The 18,812-nt window shown below is 36.3% G+C and overlaps 1 protein-coding gene across 1 annotated transcript in view; it reads right to left on the bottom strand.

Annotated features, from left to right (window-relative positions):
* Positions 1–2,914: 2,914 nt before the first annotated feature.
* Positions 2,915–18,812, bottom strand: part of PYGO1 (pygopus family PHD finger 1) — an 18,632-nt gene continuing 2,734 nt past the window's right edge. Inside the window, 2 exon segments of the mRNA XM_007446353.1 lie at positions 2,915–3,982; positions 5,032–5,117. Coding sequence (XP_007446415.1) covers positions 2,915–3,982; positions 5,032–5,117 — 1,154 coding nt within the window.

The raw sequence follows: 18,812 nt of genomic DNA, 5'->3' as shown, positions 1-18,812 counted from the left end.
CAGCACTTTCCCTACCAAAAAGCCTCTAGATAACTTCTGACAGTGTTATGTAGAGACAAATGTGGAACTAGTAAGAAAATTAATTCAAATACATGAAAACATTCAACAGCTATGATTGTAGTTTGCCTATGATTCACTGTTAAAATCAACCACGGGTTTTTCTTCTGTAAATTTAACAGATTCGTATTTAAGTAAGGTGCTCTTAAGACCTAAATACAAGAATAAAAATTCACTTGTTCGTAAGTTTTTAAAAACAACTACTTGGAAATGGAAAATAAAAGAATCACATTATAAATCAAGTATTTTTAGACTAACTTGGGAGAGGTTATTTCATTTTCACAAAACTAATACTAAAAGTGTAAGCAATAGAAGGCTTTAGAAACTGCATAATCAGTTTTAGCAATGAGCACAACTTGAGTACTACCGTGTAAAGCGTTAACTCCTGAAGACATTGGAAGGTTCTACTCAGCATCTACCTAACTGTATTCAGTCATTAAAAAAAAAACATGATCTGATGCTAGAACTAGGCATATAGCATACAGTGCATCATGTCTTAAAAATCTGCAGTCACTAGGATTTCAAAAACAACATAATTAAGTCCTTAAACATTTAGAAAATTATGTATCTTTAACAAAAACTATAATGTAAGCAAAATGGGATCTTCGAGTATGCTACTGAACATACCAAATGTCAAGAGTCAGCCCAAACTACTCCATTTTTACCTGCTTCAACTGGTAAAGTTTTCACACAAAGGAGTACCTAGTATTAGAGTTTATATCATTTCATTTCCTAAAACTATAAAGACAATTATATTACAACTATATTTAAAATATCTTGTACTCATCTCTAACTAGTCACAGGTAAATGGAGAAAACCTTATACTGCCTTGTACCATATGAAATTGCTGTTTCTGTAAGTCAAAATTAAAACACTACTTAAAAAAATAAGTTTTAATCAAACAAAATACACATCACAAGCGTTAATAGTTTTCTTCTAATAGGACATTAAATATTTCATTTTTATAAAATTCATCATTTGCTAGGCTGTATAAACTGTTCAAACCCTCCAATTACTGTTTTTCAATTGGAGAATATCAAGTTTCTTAGAAAAATCTCCAAATGATGAAAACTACACCAGTTCACTGGATAAAGTTCTGGTGACTACATTGTAAACAACAGAATTGAATAATTCAATTAACTTTGCTTTAGTGGCTTGTGACATGTGACACCAGTGCTGTCATGTAAAAGTGTGGGTTCATGTTTATTAACCGAAGGACTATAATCAAAATTTTCATGCATAATTTAAATTTCTTGGCAATATTGCTGCTGCTGTCATTTCACCAAGGTTTAAATTATCCCTTTTGCAGGTCACCACATAGTCTTCAGAACTTTTTTGGTCACAACGATGGTTCAAGTTTGGGAGATTTACCAACATCTAACCATTGTATAAATTATTATCAATTGTCATATAGAATCCTTTTTTTGGGTCACAGGTTATGATCCACTCCAAAAACAGGCTTCTGTTGTTTCAAATCTTAATGAGTGCACCTCCAACTGTCTCCATTCTTAATCATCTCTCAAGAGAATACGCTCAGGTCCATTTTTTCTCTTTCCCCAGTCACAGCGGAAACTCCTGTCTGCTGCAGGAACTGTGAGTAAGCTCTCATCCTGGCTCTTAATTGATCTTTGCTTAAAACGGATTTTGAATTCCCCTGAGGCTCATTTTTAATTTTAATTTTCAGATCCCCAGAACAAGATTTTTCAACCCTCCACTCTTTGGCAGTAGAGCCCTCTAAGGCCAAATTGATGTTTCTACCTATCTCATTTGCAATACGTCCCTGGTTTGAAATGATATTAAGAAAAGTATTCACAATTCTTCTGAGGATACTGTATTGTTTATTTCTCTGGAAAACAATAACAAAACAACTCAATAATCAAACTGAAGAGTGAAGAGCATAATACTGTTATATTTCTAAATAGCACAACTAAAAAATCCTTTATGACAACTCTACTAATTGTAGTCAATTTTCAACTGATCTAATGTTAGCAATTTCATGTGGTACAATCCACAAGTTAATCAACAAATACTTATTGAACATCTACTGTATGCTAACATGTCTCATATCTGTACAAACAGACATCTTGGAAAGACTGAGTTGATAATATGAAGGTCACTAATTTCAAGGACCCTAATATGGGACGAATCTGGTGTCATACTCCATTATTTTTTAAAACACTCATTGAAATGTATGCTTTCTTCCATGTTTTAGCTACATATATTCTTTCTGAAAACATGTTAAATGGATCCTCAAATATTTTTTGAACTAAATATTTAATTTGATATTGCCAAAGTTCAGCACTGGAATACACTTGACCCTTGAACAACACAGGGGCTAGGGGTGCCGACCCCCTAACAGTCAAAAATCTGAATACAACTTTATAGTCAGCCCCCCAAAACTGTGGTTCCGCATCCTGGGATTTAATCAACCGTGGATCATGTAGTACTATAGTATGTGTTTATTGAAAATCAGTGGGCCCATGCAGTTCAAACCTGTGTTGTTCAAGGGTCAACTGATACATTTTTCAATGATTCTAACTTTTAAAAGTCAAAACTTGCCTACATTTGCTATATATTATCTTGAAGCTTCAAGAGGCTTTTATGTTCATGATTACAAACTAAAATTTACTTGTATATTACTTTCTAATGCACCCCCATATACATTATTCTTATTTAAGATAGCAAACAAAAACAATACAAAGTTTGCACTAGCAACGAAGTGGTTATTAATAAAAACTAAAAGGTAAATAATTTTTTTGTGTGTGCATTTTAAAAAATAATGTAAAACATTAAAATCCTGTGTCACTGAACCTCTGTAATACACAGGAGAAAAAAACCACTGTAGTTAATGCCTGGATTAAGCATCACTGCCCACTGCAGGGGGACCAAAAGTTTCTCTAGTGCGCATTAACTGGACATCTTTGTCAGCCATACAGGTATCACAGCCCCATACTGCTGATGCTTCTGCTGTTAGGAGGCCATAAGCTGTTTCAGTCATTCCAGTGCAGATCCGATGAAACCATTTCTGACAAGAGGCTTCACATAAGATGGCATCCTGATCATCATTCACTTCATTTGTACAAATTCCACAAGGATACACTGGGTCAGAAGAAGAATGCCCATGACGACTTGGGTGGAGAGAGGATTTATTGCTTTTCTCAGTGGTGCATGTATCTGCGGCACCTCTAGGTTGTCGTGGCTTATTCTGTGTCCCGTTTGCATGGCTGTTGTTTGTAGCTTCAGTGCTACTTGAACGGCTATTCTCTTGATTTACGACATTGTTTCGATTAACATTTTTTAATTCAATATTACTCTGATTCACTGTGTCATCCATATTTAAGTGAGGTGGATGAGCAGAGGAATTTTGATTAGTGTTTTTGGTTGCTCCTTGACTAAAGTCTTGTTTTGGGGGTGGTGCTTTTGCTTGACCAAAAGTGTTTGGGGGAGGAATAAAAGAATGATTAGATTCTAATGGAGAACTAAAATTTGAATTATTTCCAGGGACAAAGTGACTAAAGTCTTGTTTTGGGGGTGGTGCTTTTGCTTGACCAAAAGTGTTTGGGGGAGGAATAAAAGAATGATTAGATTCTAATGGAGAACTAAAATTTGAATTATTTCCAGGGACAAAGTTAGATGCCAAGTCAGGGTTAGATATTTGGCTAGCACTCTGTGGAGGAATCTGATTGAAGTTTTAGTAAGGACCGCAGTATGGGGAAGACATTCTTGGAGGAACGTGAGGTGGCATTCTGAATGTGCTGTAGCCTCCAAAGCCAGGATAACCAGGGCCAAGATATGGATTTGACGAAGGTAGTGGTTTATAGGAAATAGTATTGTAGTTGTCATCAAATGGATTAGCAGCCACTAGATGGTCAGAGTTTGGATTTGGTGGTGGAGCATACTCAGACAATGGAGGAAAAGAAGGCCCCTGAAATGAGAATGTAAAATACATGTTTTTGATCAAAGAAGTCATAAATGTTAACATTTATGAACTTAGTTTTAAATTTCTTTTGAAGTGTTACAAAAATTTAATTCTTCACCTGACCTTTCAATTCCAAATAATGTTTTTATTTATATTTAATGATAAAACTGTGTAGGTTTCTTTCATTTAGGAAAGGAAATAAGTGTACTTTTTTGAGCTCAAATCAATTGTTACAAACTCTAGAAGTATTCAGCCTTCAAAAGAAGCTTCATTACCATAATTTTCATTGAATACGCTTGCCTGTAACTCTAGAATCTTTCACTTAAAATTTTAACTGAAAATACCTTTATACCTCCAAACAGCCATAAAATTAAATAACAGTAAACAGGATCTAAATTTTTTTCCCTAGCTTAACTTCAGAGAGTTAGCTATTAAAGTATTCCCAAAGCACTAAGGCCTAGGCCTCAGACTGGAAAAATAAACTGCCAGTTTTAGTCACAACTGCAAGTTTAACAGTGTGGCCAAAATGGAAAAAGGTAATCTGTACACATTTCATAGTTACTTGCAGTCTTTATAATAAAAACAGTGCTTCAAATTTATAGAGGATAAAACCAAGAAAGTCTGTATTTATAACTGTTTATTACAACCAAAGGTTTCAGACAAAAGATGCTTCCATCTTGATTGCTTCATGATATGTACGTACTACTGATTTATTATAATAGTTGAACATTACTCCAAGTTAAACTTGTGTCCATATATTTTTAAATCTTTTCATAAAAGTACAGGCATCTATTCCTTTTAAATTAGCTTTAAGAATAAGCATTTTAATTTATCTGCCTACACTTCCTTCTTGCAATATTCACTCTAGGCTTACAGTCCAATAATAGCCACTAGCTGCAAAGCAAAAAAAAAACCCAAAAAACAAATCACTGAAGAATTCACTACTAGGTTCTGAATTAGGATAGGAAACAAAACCCATGACGAAAGTTAAATTTACCTCATAGCCTGATCATACCAGTGAAGAAAAACTGTTATTAAAGAAAATGCCAATTTACCTGGGTATTTGTCTTGCGCTTTTTCTTATCTGGGCTTCCTAGTTGTACACCTGGTCCTCCTAACCCATCCAGTCCACTATCACCACCTAAAAATAAATAAATAAATAAATCCAGATAATATTTCTACTTATAAGTGAAATTTATATCTCTCATAGCAATATCTATTATAGCTACCTGTTAATATGTTTCTATTTTTATTAGATAAAAGCAATACTAAGCTCTTATTATCTTTGTTCTTCAAAAAGCCTTCCCCATATCTCAGCCAGAATCAGTCATTCACCTATGCCCCATAGCATTTTTTATTATTCTTTCAGTGAAAAAGTAATTCTCCATCCCACCCTCAAACCTTCAGTCATCTGGTTTCCTATCCCTGAAGCAAACACTGTTGCTAGTTTCTGATCTATCTTTCCAAAGATAATCTAGGTAAATTCCAGTATATCTCTGGGGAGTACACAAACAATGGCATGCTTAGTATGGAACAATGGTCTGCACCTTGCTTTCTTACTTGGAAATCATTCCATGTCATTACATATAGAACTGCTCCACTCTCTAATAACTGAGGAGTTCACAGTATGATTATACCATAATTCATTAAACTAGTCCCCTCCCTATTGATGGATATTTTGATTGTTTTCAAACCTTTGCTGTTCTGCAATGAAAATCCATGTATCAATGTCTTTACACTCATGTAAAAGTCATTCCTAGGACTGGAATTATGGCATCAGAGGCATGTGCCTCTTAATTCTGAAAGGTATTGTCAAAATACAACAATGTATGTGAGTATGATTTTCTCAATATGATCAAGCAAAAGCAAAAGCTTGACTGTGAATCTAAGAAGTTTAAAAAAACATGGGATTTTCTTCCATTAAAAGAACACACTTTTTATTACAGAGAATTCTGAACATATACAAAAGCAGACAGAATAAAATTATGTACACATATATGTAGATACACATATGTAGTAAACTATAATACATATTTGTAATAGATTAAAAAATAAATAAATCCAATGAGTTGACAGAGAATTATAGGAGACTTGCTCATACATGTGGATTCCGAGAAAGAGATATTTAAACTGAGTCCTAAAAGATGATAAGAAATCTCTCATATGAAGATCAGAACGAAAAGCCTCTAGGCAGAGAGAATAAATAGAAAGGAGCTTGAATGTGTCATCCTGTCTGAGACATTTAAAAGAGGCCAGTGTGTTACGGAACTCTGGAGAGCACCTTTAGAAGAGGCTGAAGAGACAGGCAGGGACCAGATCATTTTAAAGTGTCATGAACTAAATGCTCGTGTCCCCACACAATTCATATGTTGAAGCTCTGCCCCCTAATGTGATAGTATTTGGAGGTGGGGGCTTTTGGAGGTAATTAGGGTTACATTAGGTCATGAGGGTAATGGGATTAGTGGCCTTCTAAGAAGAGAAAGTGAACTCTCTCTCTCCACACCCCCTTCCTCCCTTCCACCCTCCCTCCTCCCACATGCAAACAGTGGGAAAGGCCATATGAGGACAAAGCAAGAAGATGGGCATCTATCTACAAGCTAGGAAGACAGCCCTCACCAGGAGCTGACAAACTGGCTGGCATCTTGATCTTGGACTTCCTAGTGCCAGACTGTGAGAAAATAAATTTCTGTTGTTTAAGCCACCCAGTCTAATGGCATTTTGTTATGGCAGAGCAAGCCAACTGAGACATAGAGCCTTATAGTTTATGGTAAGGAATTTGGATTTTATTTTAAGAACAGTGGATGATCATTTAAGGATTTGGGGCAGGAAAGTAACAAGATTTATGTTTTTAAAAGATTACATTAGCAATTGTGCTGAGAATAAATTGGTGATGGGAATGGGGTAGAAGCAGGGCGACCAGTAATCTCTTTATAATAGTAGTTCAGGAAAAGAAATGGTACTTGGCAATAAAGAGAAATCAGCATGCTGGCGATAGTTCCACACATAAAAATGCAAAGCAGATTTCTGTAAGAGCTATTTAGAGGAAGTTTAAATATTGTGGAGGTAAAAAACTATGACAACAATAACAAAATTTTAGTAAGGATTCTGGATGTTAAATTAATATCTAAACATCAAAAGCTTTCATATTATAAACTATAACCAGTTAAAAGATAAAGTAGAAGATAAGCTTTCATTAACAGGAACAAAACTAAACTAAAATAGCTAGCAATAAATTTAAGAAATGCACAAGATCAGTATGAACAAAAACTTTTTAAAAGCCCTATATTGAGAGACAAAGAGGAAGACTTCTAAGAAGTGGAAAGGTACTCCCTGTTCTGGCTAGCCATCTAGAACAAAATAATACTGTTTTTATTTAGCTCACATATTATCCCAGATAGCCTGGTTGTGCCCTCCTCAGAGATATCAGCACCTGGTGTCTGAGTCCCAGGCCCACAGGGCCCATCCTCTAATCCCACAGGCATTCATACCAGCCTAAGCAGCACCCCCTTCTCAGAGACCTGAGTTTAAACTCCACAGGGACCCTCTTGTGAGTTTATATATTTTAATAATTCCAATCTCTTTCCTATGTCCTTCAGCCTTAAGAATGGTAGCTGCTTCCCACAGTTGTATTACCTCTGTAAAAACTTTAGTATCCTATTTTGCCAGTTTAATATCTGATACTTTATATCAAATTCTTTCCATTAAAAATAACTAGTCTGGGGCTTCCCTGGTGGTGCGGTGGTTGGGAGTCCACCTGCCGGCACGGGGGACACGAGTTCAAGCCCTGGTCCGGGAGGATCCCGCGTGCCGCGGAGCAGCTGAGCCCGTGCACCACAACTACTGAGCCTGTGCTCTAGAGCCCATGAGCCACAAATGCTGAGCCTGCCTGCCGCAACTACAGAAGCGCACCCGCCTGGAGCCTGTGCTCCACAACGGGAGAGGCCACCACAGTGAGAGGCCCGTGCACCGCAATAAGGACCCAACACAGCCAAGGACAAATAAATAAATAAATTTAAAAATAACTAGTCTGGTTTCTGTCTCCTGACTAGACCCTGACTGATACATATTTCAAACACCTCCCAGGCTGAAAATAGTATTACTCCTACGTTAACATCATTCCAGAGATTTAGCTTACTATCTACCTACCTACTTTTCCTCCTGTGTATAAATTTGTGATAGTAATACCTTTACAAAAATGGGCTATTATTTTTTAAATAAAAGCATTAAATTTTAACTTTATTAGAATTTAATAAAGGAAAAAGAAATAAATTAAACTGAAGAATATGCTAAATGTTTCTTCACCAAAAGAGAAATTTTTGAAAATAATTCTCTAAGGCTAAGAAAAGACATCAAGAAAAACATTAAGTTGGAGAAACTATGGTTTTTCTTTTTTCAATCTTTAGATGGTGTCAAGTGACTTCCTGCTTTGAAAGTTGAGGATAGTATAGTATCACATCTTATTCTACTTTTTCCCTCCCTAAATTTAGCAGGGTATTTTCTATCTCTAGATTCTTCATTTCAGGTAAATTTTCTTTTCTCATATCTTTGAATACTTTTTTTCCACTCTGTTTGTTCAGTGCTCTATTTCAGGGGTACTAATTATCATTATGCTGGGGAGATTTTTTAGCTCCATACCTATTAGCTCATCTGACTAGTCTTTTTCATCTGCACTTAATCTGATTATCTGAAGTTTTTCTATTATGTAACTTAATTGTTAACTATCTTTATTCTGTTTCTAATTTGTAATTTATTTGTTCTCTATATATGTTGTTTTAGTCAATTTATTTCCTTAGGTCTGCAATTTACCCTTCTTCTGTGTTTTAATATTATCTTGTCTTTGAGCTCTTATTTTATTTAAGTTCTACAACTTGAAGTACATGTGAGTTATTTCCTTCTGTCCTGTAGGTTATGGGTTCACTAGTTTGCTACAGTATGTTTACATAATTATCATGCTTTTATTTTTATCTTGTAGCTTTGCCCAGACCTTTTAAGCTCTGATTTAATGTGCATAACTTTGACTCCCTTTTATTCTTATCTAAGATTGTTTGCCTGGCTTAGATGGCTTGCATCTATTGAGATAATCATATGATGCTTTTCCTTTACATTATTTATTTTTATAAATTTATTTATAAATTTATTTATTTATTTTTGGCTGTGTTGGGTCTTCTCTAGTTGTGGCGAGTGGGGGCTACTCTGTTGTGGTGCGTGGGCTTCTCATTGCAGTGGCTTCTCTCGTGGAGCACCAGCTCTAGGCACACGGGCTTCAGTAGTTGTGGCATGTGGACTCAGTAGTTGTAGCTCGTGGGCCCTAGAGCATGCAGGCTTCAGTAATTGTGGCACTCAGTCCTAGTTGCTCTGCGGCATGTGGGATCTTCCTGGACTAGGGCTCAAACCCGTATCCCTTGCATTGGCAGGTGGATTCCTAACTACTGTGCCACCAGGGAAGTCCCCTTTACATTATTTTAATGTTGAACCCAGCCTGACATTCCTATGTTAGTAAACCCAACTTACTAATTTTTATATGAATGTTATATTTATGTGACTGGATATGTTAATATTCTCTTTATAATGCTTGCCTATGTTAGTAAGATTAACCTGTTGTGCTTCCTTGAAACATCCAGGCTCTTAATTCTAAGATTTTGTTAAATGCACATCTACCTAGTTGGGGGGTGCAGTAACCCATTCACATGGGAGGATTCCCTTGAGTCCTCTGATTCAATTTGTATCCCTGAAGGCTTCTTTTCTGTCAGAGAGTCCTTTAAAAACAACAACAAAAACTTCCCCTGTTTCACTTTTTTTTTCTTACTCAAAGGAGTGAGAAGACAAGACTACTCATTTAATTTGCTTTTCTCCAGACTTGAGGTTATTAGTAATTCTCAAAATTTTGTAAATCACCAGCAGCTTCCAAGGCGCAGGGATTGTTTAGAAGCCTAAAACAGTGATCCAGATTTCACCCTGTTCCAGAGTTATGTTACCCGGCAATGCCACTTCCCTTGTTTGCTGCTATTGCTGACACTTTTGCTGTTTTTTAAAACTATTTTGGTTCATTTCACTTGAAATTTAGAAGAGAATCTGTACGGTAGCTTTGTTCTACCATCTTAGAAGTTTATATCTCTGTCTATGTTCTTTCACTTAATCTTCATAACAAACCTATGAGGAAAATCATCCCCATTTTAAAAAAAGAAAGAAAAAGAAATGGAATTGTAAAGGTACGGAACATACCCCTGGTAAAAAAGCAGCTCTGAAATCTAAAACTAGTATTTGTTTTTCTTTTGCTTTTAGGTGTACAATTCAGTGGGTTTTGAGCATATTCACCAGGCTCTGTAACCATCACCACTATTTAATTCCAGAACATTATCAGCACCCCAAAAAGAAACCCCATACCTGTTAGCCATATAATGTGTGGCTTTTTTTTTTTTGCGGTACGCGGGCCTCTCACTGTTGTGGTCTCTCCCGTTAAGGAGCACAGGCTCTGGACGCACAGGCTCAGCGGCCATGGCTCACGGGCCCAGCCGCTCCGCAGCATGTGGGATCTTCCCGGACCGGGGCACGAACCTGTGTCCCCTGAATCGGCAGGCGGACTCTCAACCACTGCGCCACCAGGGAAGCACCTAATGTGTGGCTTTGAGTTTGGCTTCTTTCACTTAGCATAACATTTCTGACGTTCAACCATGTAATTTTATGTATTAGTATTTCATTCTTTTTTATGGCTGAACAATATTCCACATTATGTTTATCCAGTCATCAGCTGGTGAACATTTGGGTTGTTTCTATTTTGGAGGGACTATGAATAATGCATTTATGCACACGTTTTTAAATGAATGTATGTTTTCAATTCTCTTGGGTATACACCTAGGAGTGGAATTGCTGGGTCACATAGTATCCCTATGATTAACATTTTGAGGAACTGCCCAACCATTTTCTACAGTGGCTGCACCATTTTATGTTCCCACCTCTAAAGTCTGACAGTTCTAATTTCTTCACATTCTCCCCAAGATTTATAGGTTTGTTTTTTTTTAATACAGTGACTCTAGTGAGTATGAAGTGGTATCTCGTTGTGCTTTTAATTTGCATTTCCAAAATTACTAATGATGTTGAGCATCTTTACATGTATTTATTGACCATTTCTTTATCTTCTTTGAAGAAATGCCTATTCAAGTTCTCTGACTATTTTTTAGTTAGAGTGTTCGTCTTTTCTGTTAAGTTTTAAGAATTCTTTATGTATATATTAAGGATACTAGAATCATCAGATGTAAAACACGTAAGTTTTTAATTCTGATGAAGTTCAAATTATTTAATTTTGTTTTGTTGCTTGGATAAAACTAGGTTTATCTGCTTCTAATATAGTAGTTTGCCTCCCTAAGATCTTACACATATACTGTCTTCCTCAGTGGCCCACAAAAGGCAAAAATGGAAACTTCTTGTTCAAACTAAAGGAACTCCTATCTTAATATAATCAATAAAAAACACTGAATCACTATGTTGTACACCTGAAACTAATATAATATTGCAAATAAACTAAACTTTAATTTTTAAAAAAAACTATAAACAGGGAAAAGTATAAACATTCATTAAATTAAAATATAATTGTGACCATTAAAAAATTTTTTTAATAAAAAAGTGATAAAGGGACTCCTATCTTTTAATTTGACATGGTAATCCCATTTGAATAGATGGTAAGTAAAGAACTAAGACAGAGATCCAGTGCACTACTCAAGGTCACTCATTCAAAATCATATGGTTCAGGAATGGCTAAACTACTTAACCAAAGTATAACTTTCCGTAGCCTATATACACTGAACTAATGAGTTCATATTAACAATGTGTATGCAGTTTTCCATAACAGTATATACTAACATACCGAACAGAGAAATGTGTTGTTCTTGAATCTGAATACCTAGAAATTCTGTGGAAAAGAATTAGTAATGGGCTTGAGTTCAAATAATAAAGTGGCTATATAAATAAACAAAAGGTCCAAACATCAAAGTTCTGTCCTTCCTAACATTTTTATGGGTATTTCATTATAACAAAAGTATCAACAGAAAAAGGTAATTCTTAAAAAATAAAAAGTTATTAACAAATTAGTCTCTAATCTAGAATATATAAATTACCATTCACAGCATTATTAAGACTACTGAATTGTAATTTTATTATTAAAATGCTGTAAGTTAAAGATGGACAAAATGTACTCTTAATGGTTAGTATCTACCATCTCTGTTCATTTTCTAAAACTTTAATAATTCCTGTATTTACTGTAAGGCAAAACTCTGACATTTGGAATCATTTAAATAAATTCATTATTTTCAAGTAATCTGTAAGCAAAACCACCTAAAATTCTTTTTTGAAAATTGAGTTTTATAGTATTAGTTTTTTATTTAAGAGTCTAACACGTCCCTCCATAAAACAATCTTCAAGTTCCCACTGGTCTCAGTTGCCCCACTTATTGTTCATCTAAAAAGTTAACTATGTAACATTTCCAATGGCTCTGACTCTTGGCCTTACCTAGGTCCCTCCCATTGCTATATGTAATACTGGTGGTTCTGTCATCTCCATGATGTTAATAAGTAATGTTAGATCAGATTCATGGTCATTGGGGCTAATCAGAATATAAGCTACCAAGAATTTCTGTAATTATTACTCTTTAAAAATGAAGTGCAAGGGGAGGGGAAAGTAGTGGTCATAAAGCTAGTTATTTAGGTTACCTTAATAACTTTTGATACCAAAGCGTCTCTCTATCTGCTCTACGTATCTGCTGCTGCTGACTCTACAAGGTAAACCATGAACATTCAGCCAGAAGTTGAGAGTTGTGGAGCACAGAACCAAGAAAACGGGAACTTCCAAATCTTGTTGTAACAGTGGCTACTCTGATCCTTCTGTTAATAATTGAATTTCTTCAACTCATCTCTTCACTCCTACCTTCGCAGAGCCCTCCGAATGCACAAGGCGGAAGAGAAGTGGGAAAGGGTGATATCAACAATAGAAAAAGAAACCTCTCTCATCTTAAGTTAAGGAATTTTATCTATATATTATCACTTTTCATTATGCCAATCAATCTCAATTAATCACAAAAATAGTTTTACCTCTCCTTTCACCCTTTAACCTTTATTTAGAGCTGGAAGCTTAAGTTGTTTCTCTACTTGTAGTCTTAGAGGAGAGTCCAACCTACTAAATGATACAATTTTTTCCCCATCTAAAGACGCTACAAATCAATGATTTTCTGATATGAAATCTGTTTGTAAGTATAAAATCATTCTTTTGTTTGTAAGTACTTTTTATTTTGTAAAGAGTGGATTATTTACTTTAGGCCTTTTATGCATTTTTTTTTTTAGGTCTAGTTACAACTTCTTTATTCTTCCTATTAAAGACTCAATCTATTTTGGCCCCATGTCCTTAAAAGGGAGTGAAGGCATTATTCTGTACACTAGATAGCAGTGTGCCTTTAATATATTTTAAATTTTCCTTTATTAAACTCACTTTATTCACAATAATGGTTTGGTTTGTGACAGTGACTGTTCTCTTAAGTAATGTGACTACATTATTTTAAAATATTTTATAATCAACATTTTCCTTTAAAGAGACTTGCTTCATCATTATTCCAAATAAGTGTTTATTTTAATATGTGTATGTGGTATAAGGATGTATTCTAGGCTGATTAAATGACTCAAACCAGGTTTGTTTTCCCCCAAAATTCATATGTTGAAATCTTAATCCTCATTATGATGGTATTAGGAGATGGGGCCTTTGATAGGTGATTAGGTCGTGCGGGCTCTGCCCTTATAAAACAGATCTGGGAGATTTAGTGCTCTTATATAACAGCCCTGGGAGAGTTCCCAAGCCCCTTCCGCATGTTAGGACAGAGTGAGAAAGACTGTTGTCTATGAACCACGAAGTGGGTCTTCATCAGACACCGAATCTGCTGGCATCTTGGTCTTGGACTTTCTAGCCTCCAGAATTGTAAGAAATAAAATGTTTGTTGTTTACAAGCCACCCAGTCTATGGTATTGTTACAGCAGCCCAACTGGATTAAGACAGTGCCTAACACATTGCCTGGCACACAATGGGTACTCAATTATTAGTTCTCATTTTGCTTTCCTTTAGACTAAACTATACCACTAGTGCACTTCATTTCAGCTTCTATAGTATTTATCATCCTAGCAAAATATCTAATAGCCAGCAGCGTCAGCACAATCAGTGGACACTCAAGCATCGGTTTTTCACAACAGCAGAGAAGTCTGGGATATAATGTCAGTTTACTCTACCATTTACTATGGATGTGAACATCTTAGCTAACAGCTTTATCTTCACCTGAAACACATACTTCTGTAATACTGCTCTCTACCATGGAATGGAAATATTGTGAATTAATATGTGAATATAGTATTGTATGAATTCCAATAAGCATTTGGCAAAATGGCCTTATATGACTGAAATGAAAAAGACATTATTTCCTTTCAGAATGCAAGGCAGAAAGTGTCTGCTATGTGATGCCCCAAACCTAGATCAATCTGGGCATGTAATAAATATTAAATTCAGAAAGCCCTCAACATCAGTGACTTAAAGTTTCATATATTTGTGGTTCTTGTGCCAGCTGTTCTCCCCAAACTAATGATCTTTGCATTACTGAGGTACATGAGGTTTAAGGCTGCTCACAAAGGTAAAGCTTAGAAGGGTGGGTGGATGGCATCCAAGTGTGAAGCTGACTCTACACAATAATATCAATACCTCTAATAATGGGCGGCCTCAGTGGAGCTGAAGCTTTGAGGATGAGTATCTTACCAAAGTCAGGGAAAAAAGAGGGCATGCCTAACAGAAGGAACAGAATGTGCCAAGAAAAATTTAAAGATATAAAGACATGAGAGATCAAGCATTTCATGGAATAGGAAGGATGGAGGACTAAGTGCTGGGCCTGGGCCAAATTAAAATAAGAAGGTTGCATTGGGTTAATATAAGAAGGTTGGATTTTTATCCTAAATGCAATGGGGAACCAGTGAAGAATTTTACAAAAAAGAGTAACATGACTAAATTGTGTTTGGGGAGCATTATAGCAATGGAACATACTGGCTAAGATTTGGGGCCCTAGAATTAAATTCTAGCTTTGCCACTTACTAGCTGGGTAAAATTGAATATGTTACTTAACCACATATTACTTAACCTCTCTGAATATCAATTCCTCAATTACAAACCTAGAATGATGATATCAGCTAGCTTATAGGGTTATTGAGAGGATTAAGCAAGATGATCCATTTAGGGCTTCCCTGGTGGCGCAGTGGTTGAGTCTGCCTGCCAATGCAGGGGACACGGCTTCGTGTCCCAGTCCGGGAAGATCCCACATGTCTGGGAAAATCCCACATGCCGCAGAGCGGCTGCCTGTGAGCCCCATGGCCACTGAGCCTGCGCGTCCGGAGCCTGTGCTCCGCAACGGGAGAGGCCACAACAGTGAGAGGCCCACGTACCGGGGTGGGAGGTGGGGGGGAGAATGATCCATTTAAATTACTTAGCAAACTGCTTGGTAAGTACTCAACAGATGGTAGTTACTTACCACCAGCAGTAAGTAACAATGTGGAAAATGGGTTTAAGAAAGACAAAACGGGAGGCCACTGAAACCAGTGATAGGGTTACTATAATAATCAAAGAGATAAGCAAAACCTGAACTAAAGAAGTGATTGTGGAAAGATTGAGGAGATGATGGGTTCAAAACATACTAAGGAGACAGACAATCTAGGACTCTGGGACAGTGTTGAGTTGCAGTGGGGCATGGGTTTGGGTCACTAGATAAATGATCTTTATCAAGTTAGGGAATATGGGAGAAAGAGCATGCTGGAGGTCTCAGAGATAGACACCTTTCATTCTATCTGTTAACAACAAAATCCGTTTATCTCCCCCTCATAAACTTACTCTTCCTGTTATATATCTGACACCATTCTCTTACAGTTTTCTCCTCTACCTCTCTGGCTACTCCTTTGCATTCTGTTTTTCAGGGTCCTCTTTCCCCTTTTATCTCCTAAATGTTAGTGCTCCTAAAGTTGCGTTTCTCAATGCTTTTCTCTTCTCACTCTTCACTCTCTTGGGTGAGCTCATCTACTCCCAAGGCATCAATTAGTATTCACATATTTACTGATAACTTCCAGATCTCTATTTCTGGCTCAGACCACCCACCTCAGTCCAAACCACGTATATCTGTTGCATACACTGCAACATCCCAGGGGGATATTCATTCAGTGTGTTGAAAACCAAACTCGCTTCCCTGACACTCTGCCTAGCCCTTACATATGCCAATTAAAAAACAAAACAAAACAACAAAAAACCCCAATCCTTTCCTGCAGACTTTCCTCGTCAGCTCTTTCCCTCAATTCTCTGACTGTAAATTATGCTTCCTCTTCAATCTTAATCCAAATCTTTCATACACTTCTCTGATCAAGATGGTCTATATTTTTTAGTACAGTCTACTTTTAGCACTTCTGTGACATTTTTGGGTTACTATGCCATTCTAAAATACATGCTTACCTCTCCAATATCATTTCTAACTCTGGTTAAAAGTGTTTCATCTGAGGGTGCACAGTCTTTTAAAAGCAGATAGCTACTTAATCACTTTTGCCTCATGACTAGTGAAATTTCTACTTTTACTAAAGAACTATCATTTGTTCATAGTTTAGATGGAGTTATCTTGATACTATATAGTGTTCACCATATTTCTGATATGAGTCATTAAGTCTGCTGTCTTAACTTCTTAAGGCAAAATCAGTAATAAATCAGATATAACTGTATTTGAAACAATAAATGTGGCATTTATGTTAAAAAAAAGCATTTCATCTGAAATGAATGCTTCAACTTCCTTCTTCATCTCTAAATTTGTTTTTCTTCCTTCATTTTCTCTTTTTTTCCCCAAGACTAACTCTTCACTTGCATCCTTGTTGCTATTCCTTCTCTCATATGCAGAAACCTGATTTATGAGAATAGGAGTCTTGTCTGTCTAATGCCCAGCTTCCACAACAGCGAATACCTAGCACATGGCAGATATTAAAAAACATGCACTGAATGCTTTATTAATGAATTATCCTCTCTTTCTGTTGCTTTTTCAGTTTCTCCCCTCTCCTTCTAAATCAGGTTCTTTTGTTTGTCTACTAATATGTCTGTCATTTTTCAAGGGAGAAAAAATAAATAAAGAGAACCCATACAAACCTCCTCTTCACTCTCTTTCCAAGTTATTGGCTATGTCTTTCCTTCTATCACCAAGCTTCTTTTAAATCATATCTTCACCACTTAATATTCACTACTTTGAAATGTAGTTTTCTCCCAAAAGTGCCTTCTCAAAATCACCACTAACTTCCTAGACCTTTTACTCATCCCTCATCCTCCTTGCTGCTCTTTCTACATCATTTAAAACAAAGGAACACCCACCGCTTCGTAGAACTCTCCTCCAGGAGGCCTTCCTTGACTCCCTTAAAGATAAGTTATATACGTTCCTTTATTTCCTGTAGATTATCACAGCATTTATCATGCTGTTTGTAACTGATTACTTATTTGTCAGTATCCCAGACTACACTAGAAGTTCTTAAAGACAGGTATTATGTCTTCTTAATCAATGTATTCTCACTGTCTGGCACTATAACTGCCCAACAAATATTTGTTGAATAAACGAATGAATAGCATCATCAGATCAACATCTAAGAGTTCTAAAAATACTGGATAATGGGAGTGTTGGTTAAAATAAGGAAAAAGGGCAAGTAAAAGTGGTGGGAGGGGCTACAGACAATCTGAAAGCAGCATAACGAAACGAATCAGTTCCTTCATGTATTCACTCATTCGTTCATTTGGTATTTACTGTGAGCAAGGCAATTAGGAAAGAAACAGAAGGATAATCAAGATATTGCACCTATCCTCATGGATCTGTCTTACAACCCAGGGCTGAGGGTTTGGGGAGTGGTAAGAACTGGTAGGAAATAGGAGTAAGATACTTTGCCACTAAATAGCAATTCTGAAACTACTATTAAAATATCAGGACAGGGACTTCCCTGGTGGTGCAGTGGTAAGACTCCAGGCTCCCAATGCAGGGGGGTCGGGTTCGATCCCTGGTCAGGGAACTAGATCCCACATGCATGCCGCAACTAAGAGTTTGCATGCCACAGATGAGGAGCTGGCGAGCCTCAACTTAGGAGCCTGCCTGCCACAACTAAGACCCAGCGCAACCAAATAAATAAATATTTTAAAAAGTAAAATTAAAATAAATAAATAAACTATCAGGACAAGTTTAGAAAACCACCAATCAGCTTCCTCTGGTCCACTTGCCTTCACAATCTAGGTCTACCAGTAGCAGTTCTCAAACTTTAGTGTACATGAGGAGCACCGGGGGAGTTTGTTAAAGATGCAGAGAAATCTCTCAGAAATTCTGATTCTGTGCGTCCAGGGAGCTACATTTTGAATAAGCATCCTAGGGGATTATGATGCTTTTGGTCTACAAAGTCCTTAGTCATTCACACTGTCATAATTTTGCCATATCTGAGTTATGTCTATAATATTACTTTCTAGTAATTCCTTTAAATTTAAAAAAATATATAGGTCTTTCTCTATACAGACAGATACATGCAGATATGTCTATTTATCTATATCTTAGTCTTATCCTAAGCAAAAGGTTTGATAACTTACATTTTTGATAATACACATGAAATAAATACATAACCATTAAAAAGTCTGATTATATATATATCATTGGATAAGAAACAGTTTGAGAAGCACTGTTCATGAGATTATGCTCTGCAAACACCACATTCTACATGCAGTCTGATGATATAAATTATAACTAGAAGCTCCAGGGCAGTGAAGTTCAGCAGAATTGTGC

The sequence above is a fragment of the Lipotes vexillifer genome, unplaced genomic scaffold (assembly GCF_000442215.2).
Source record: "Lipotes vexillifer unplaced genomic scaffold, Lipotes_vexillifer_v1.1 scaffold726, whole genome shotgun sequence".
NCBI classification, from domain to species: Eukaryota; Metazoa; Chordata; class Mammalia; order Artiodactyla; family Lipotidae; genus Lipotes; species Lipotes vexillifer.
Note: the sequence above shows the minus strand (reverse complement) of the source record. Positions and strands in the feature narration are given on the sequence as shown.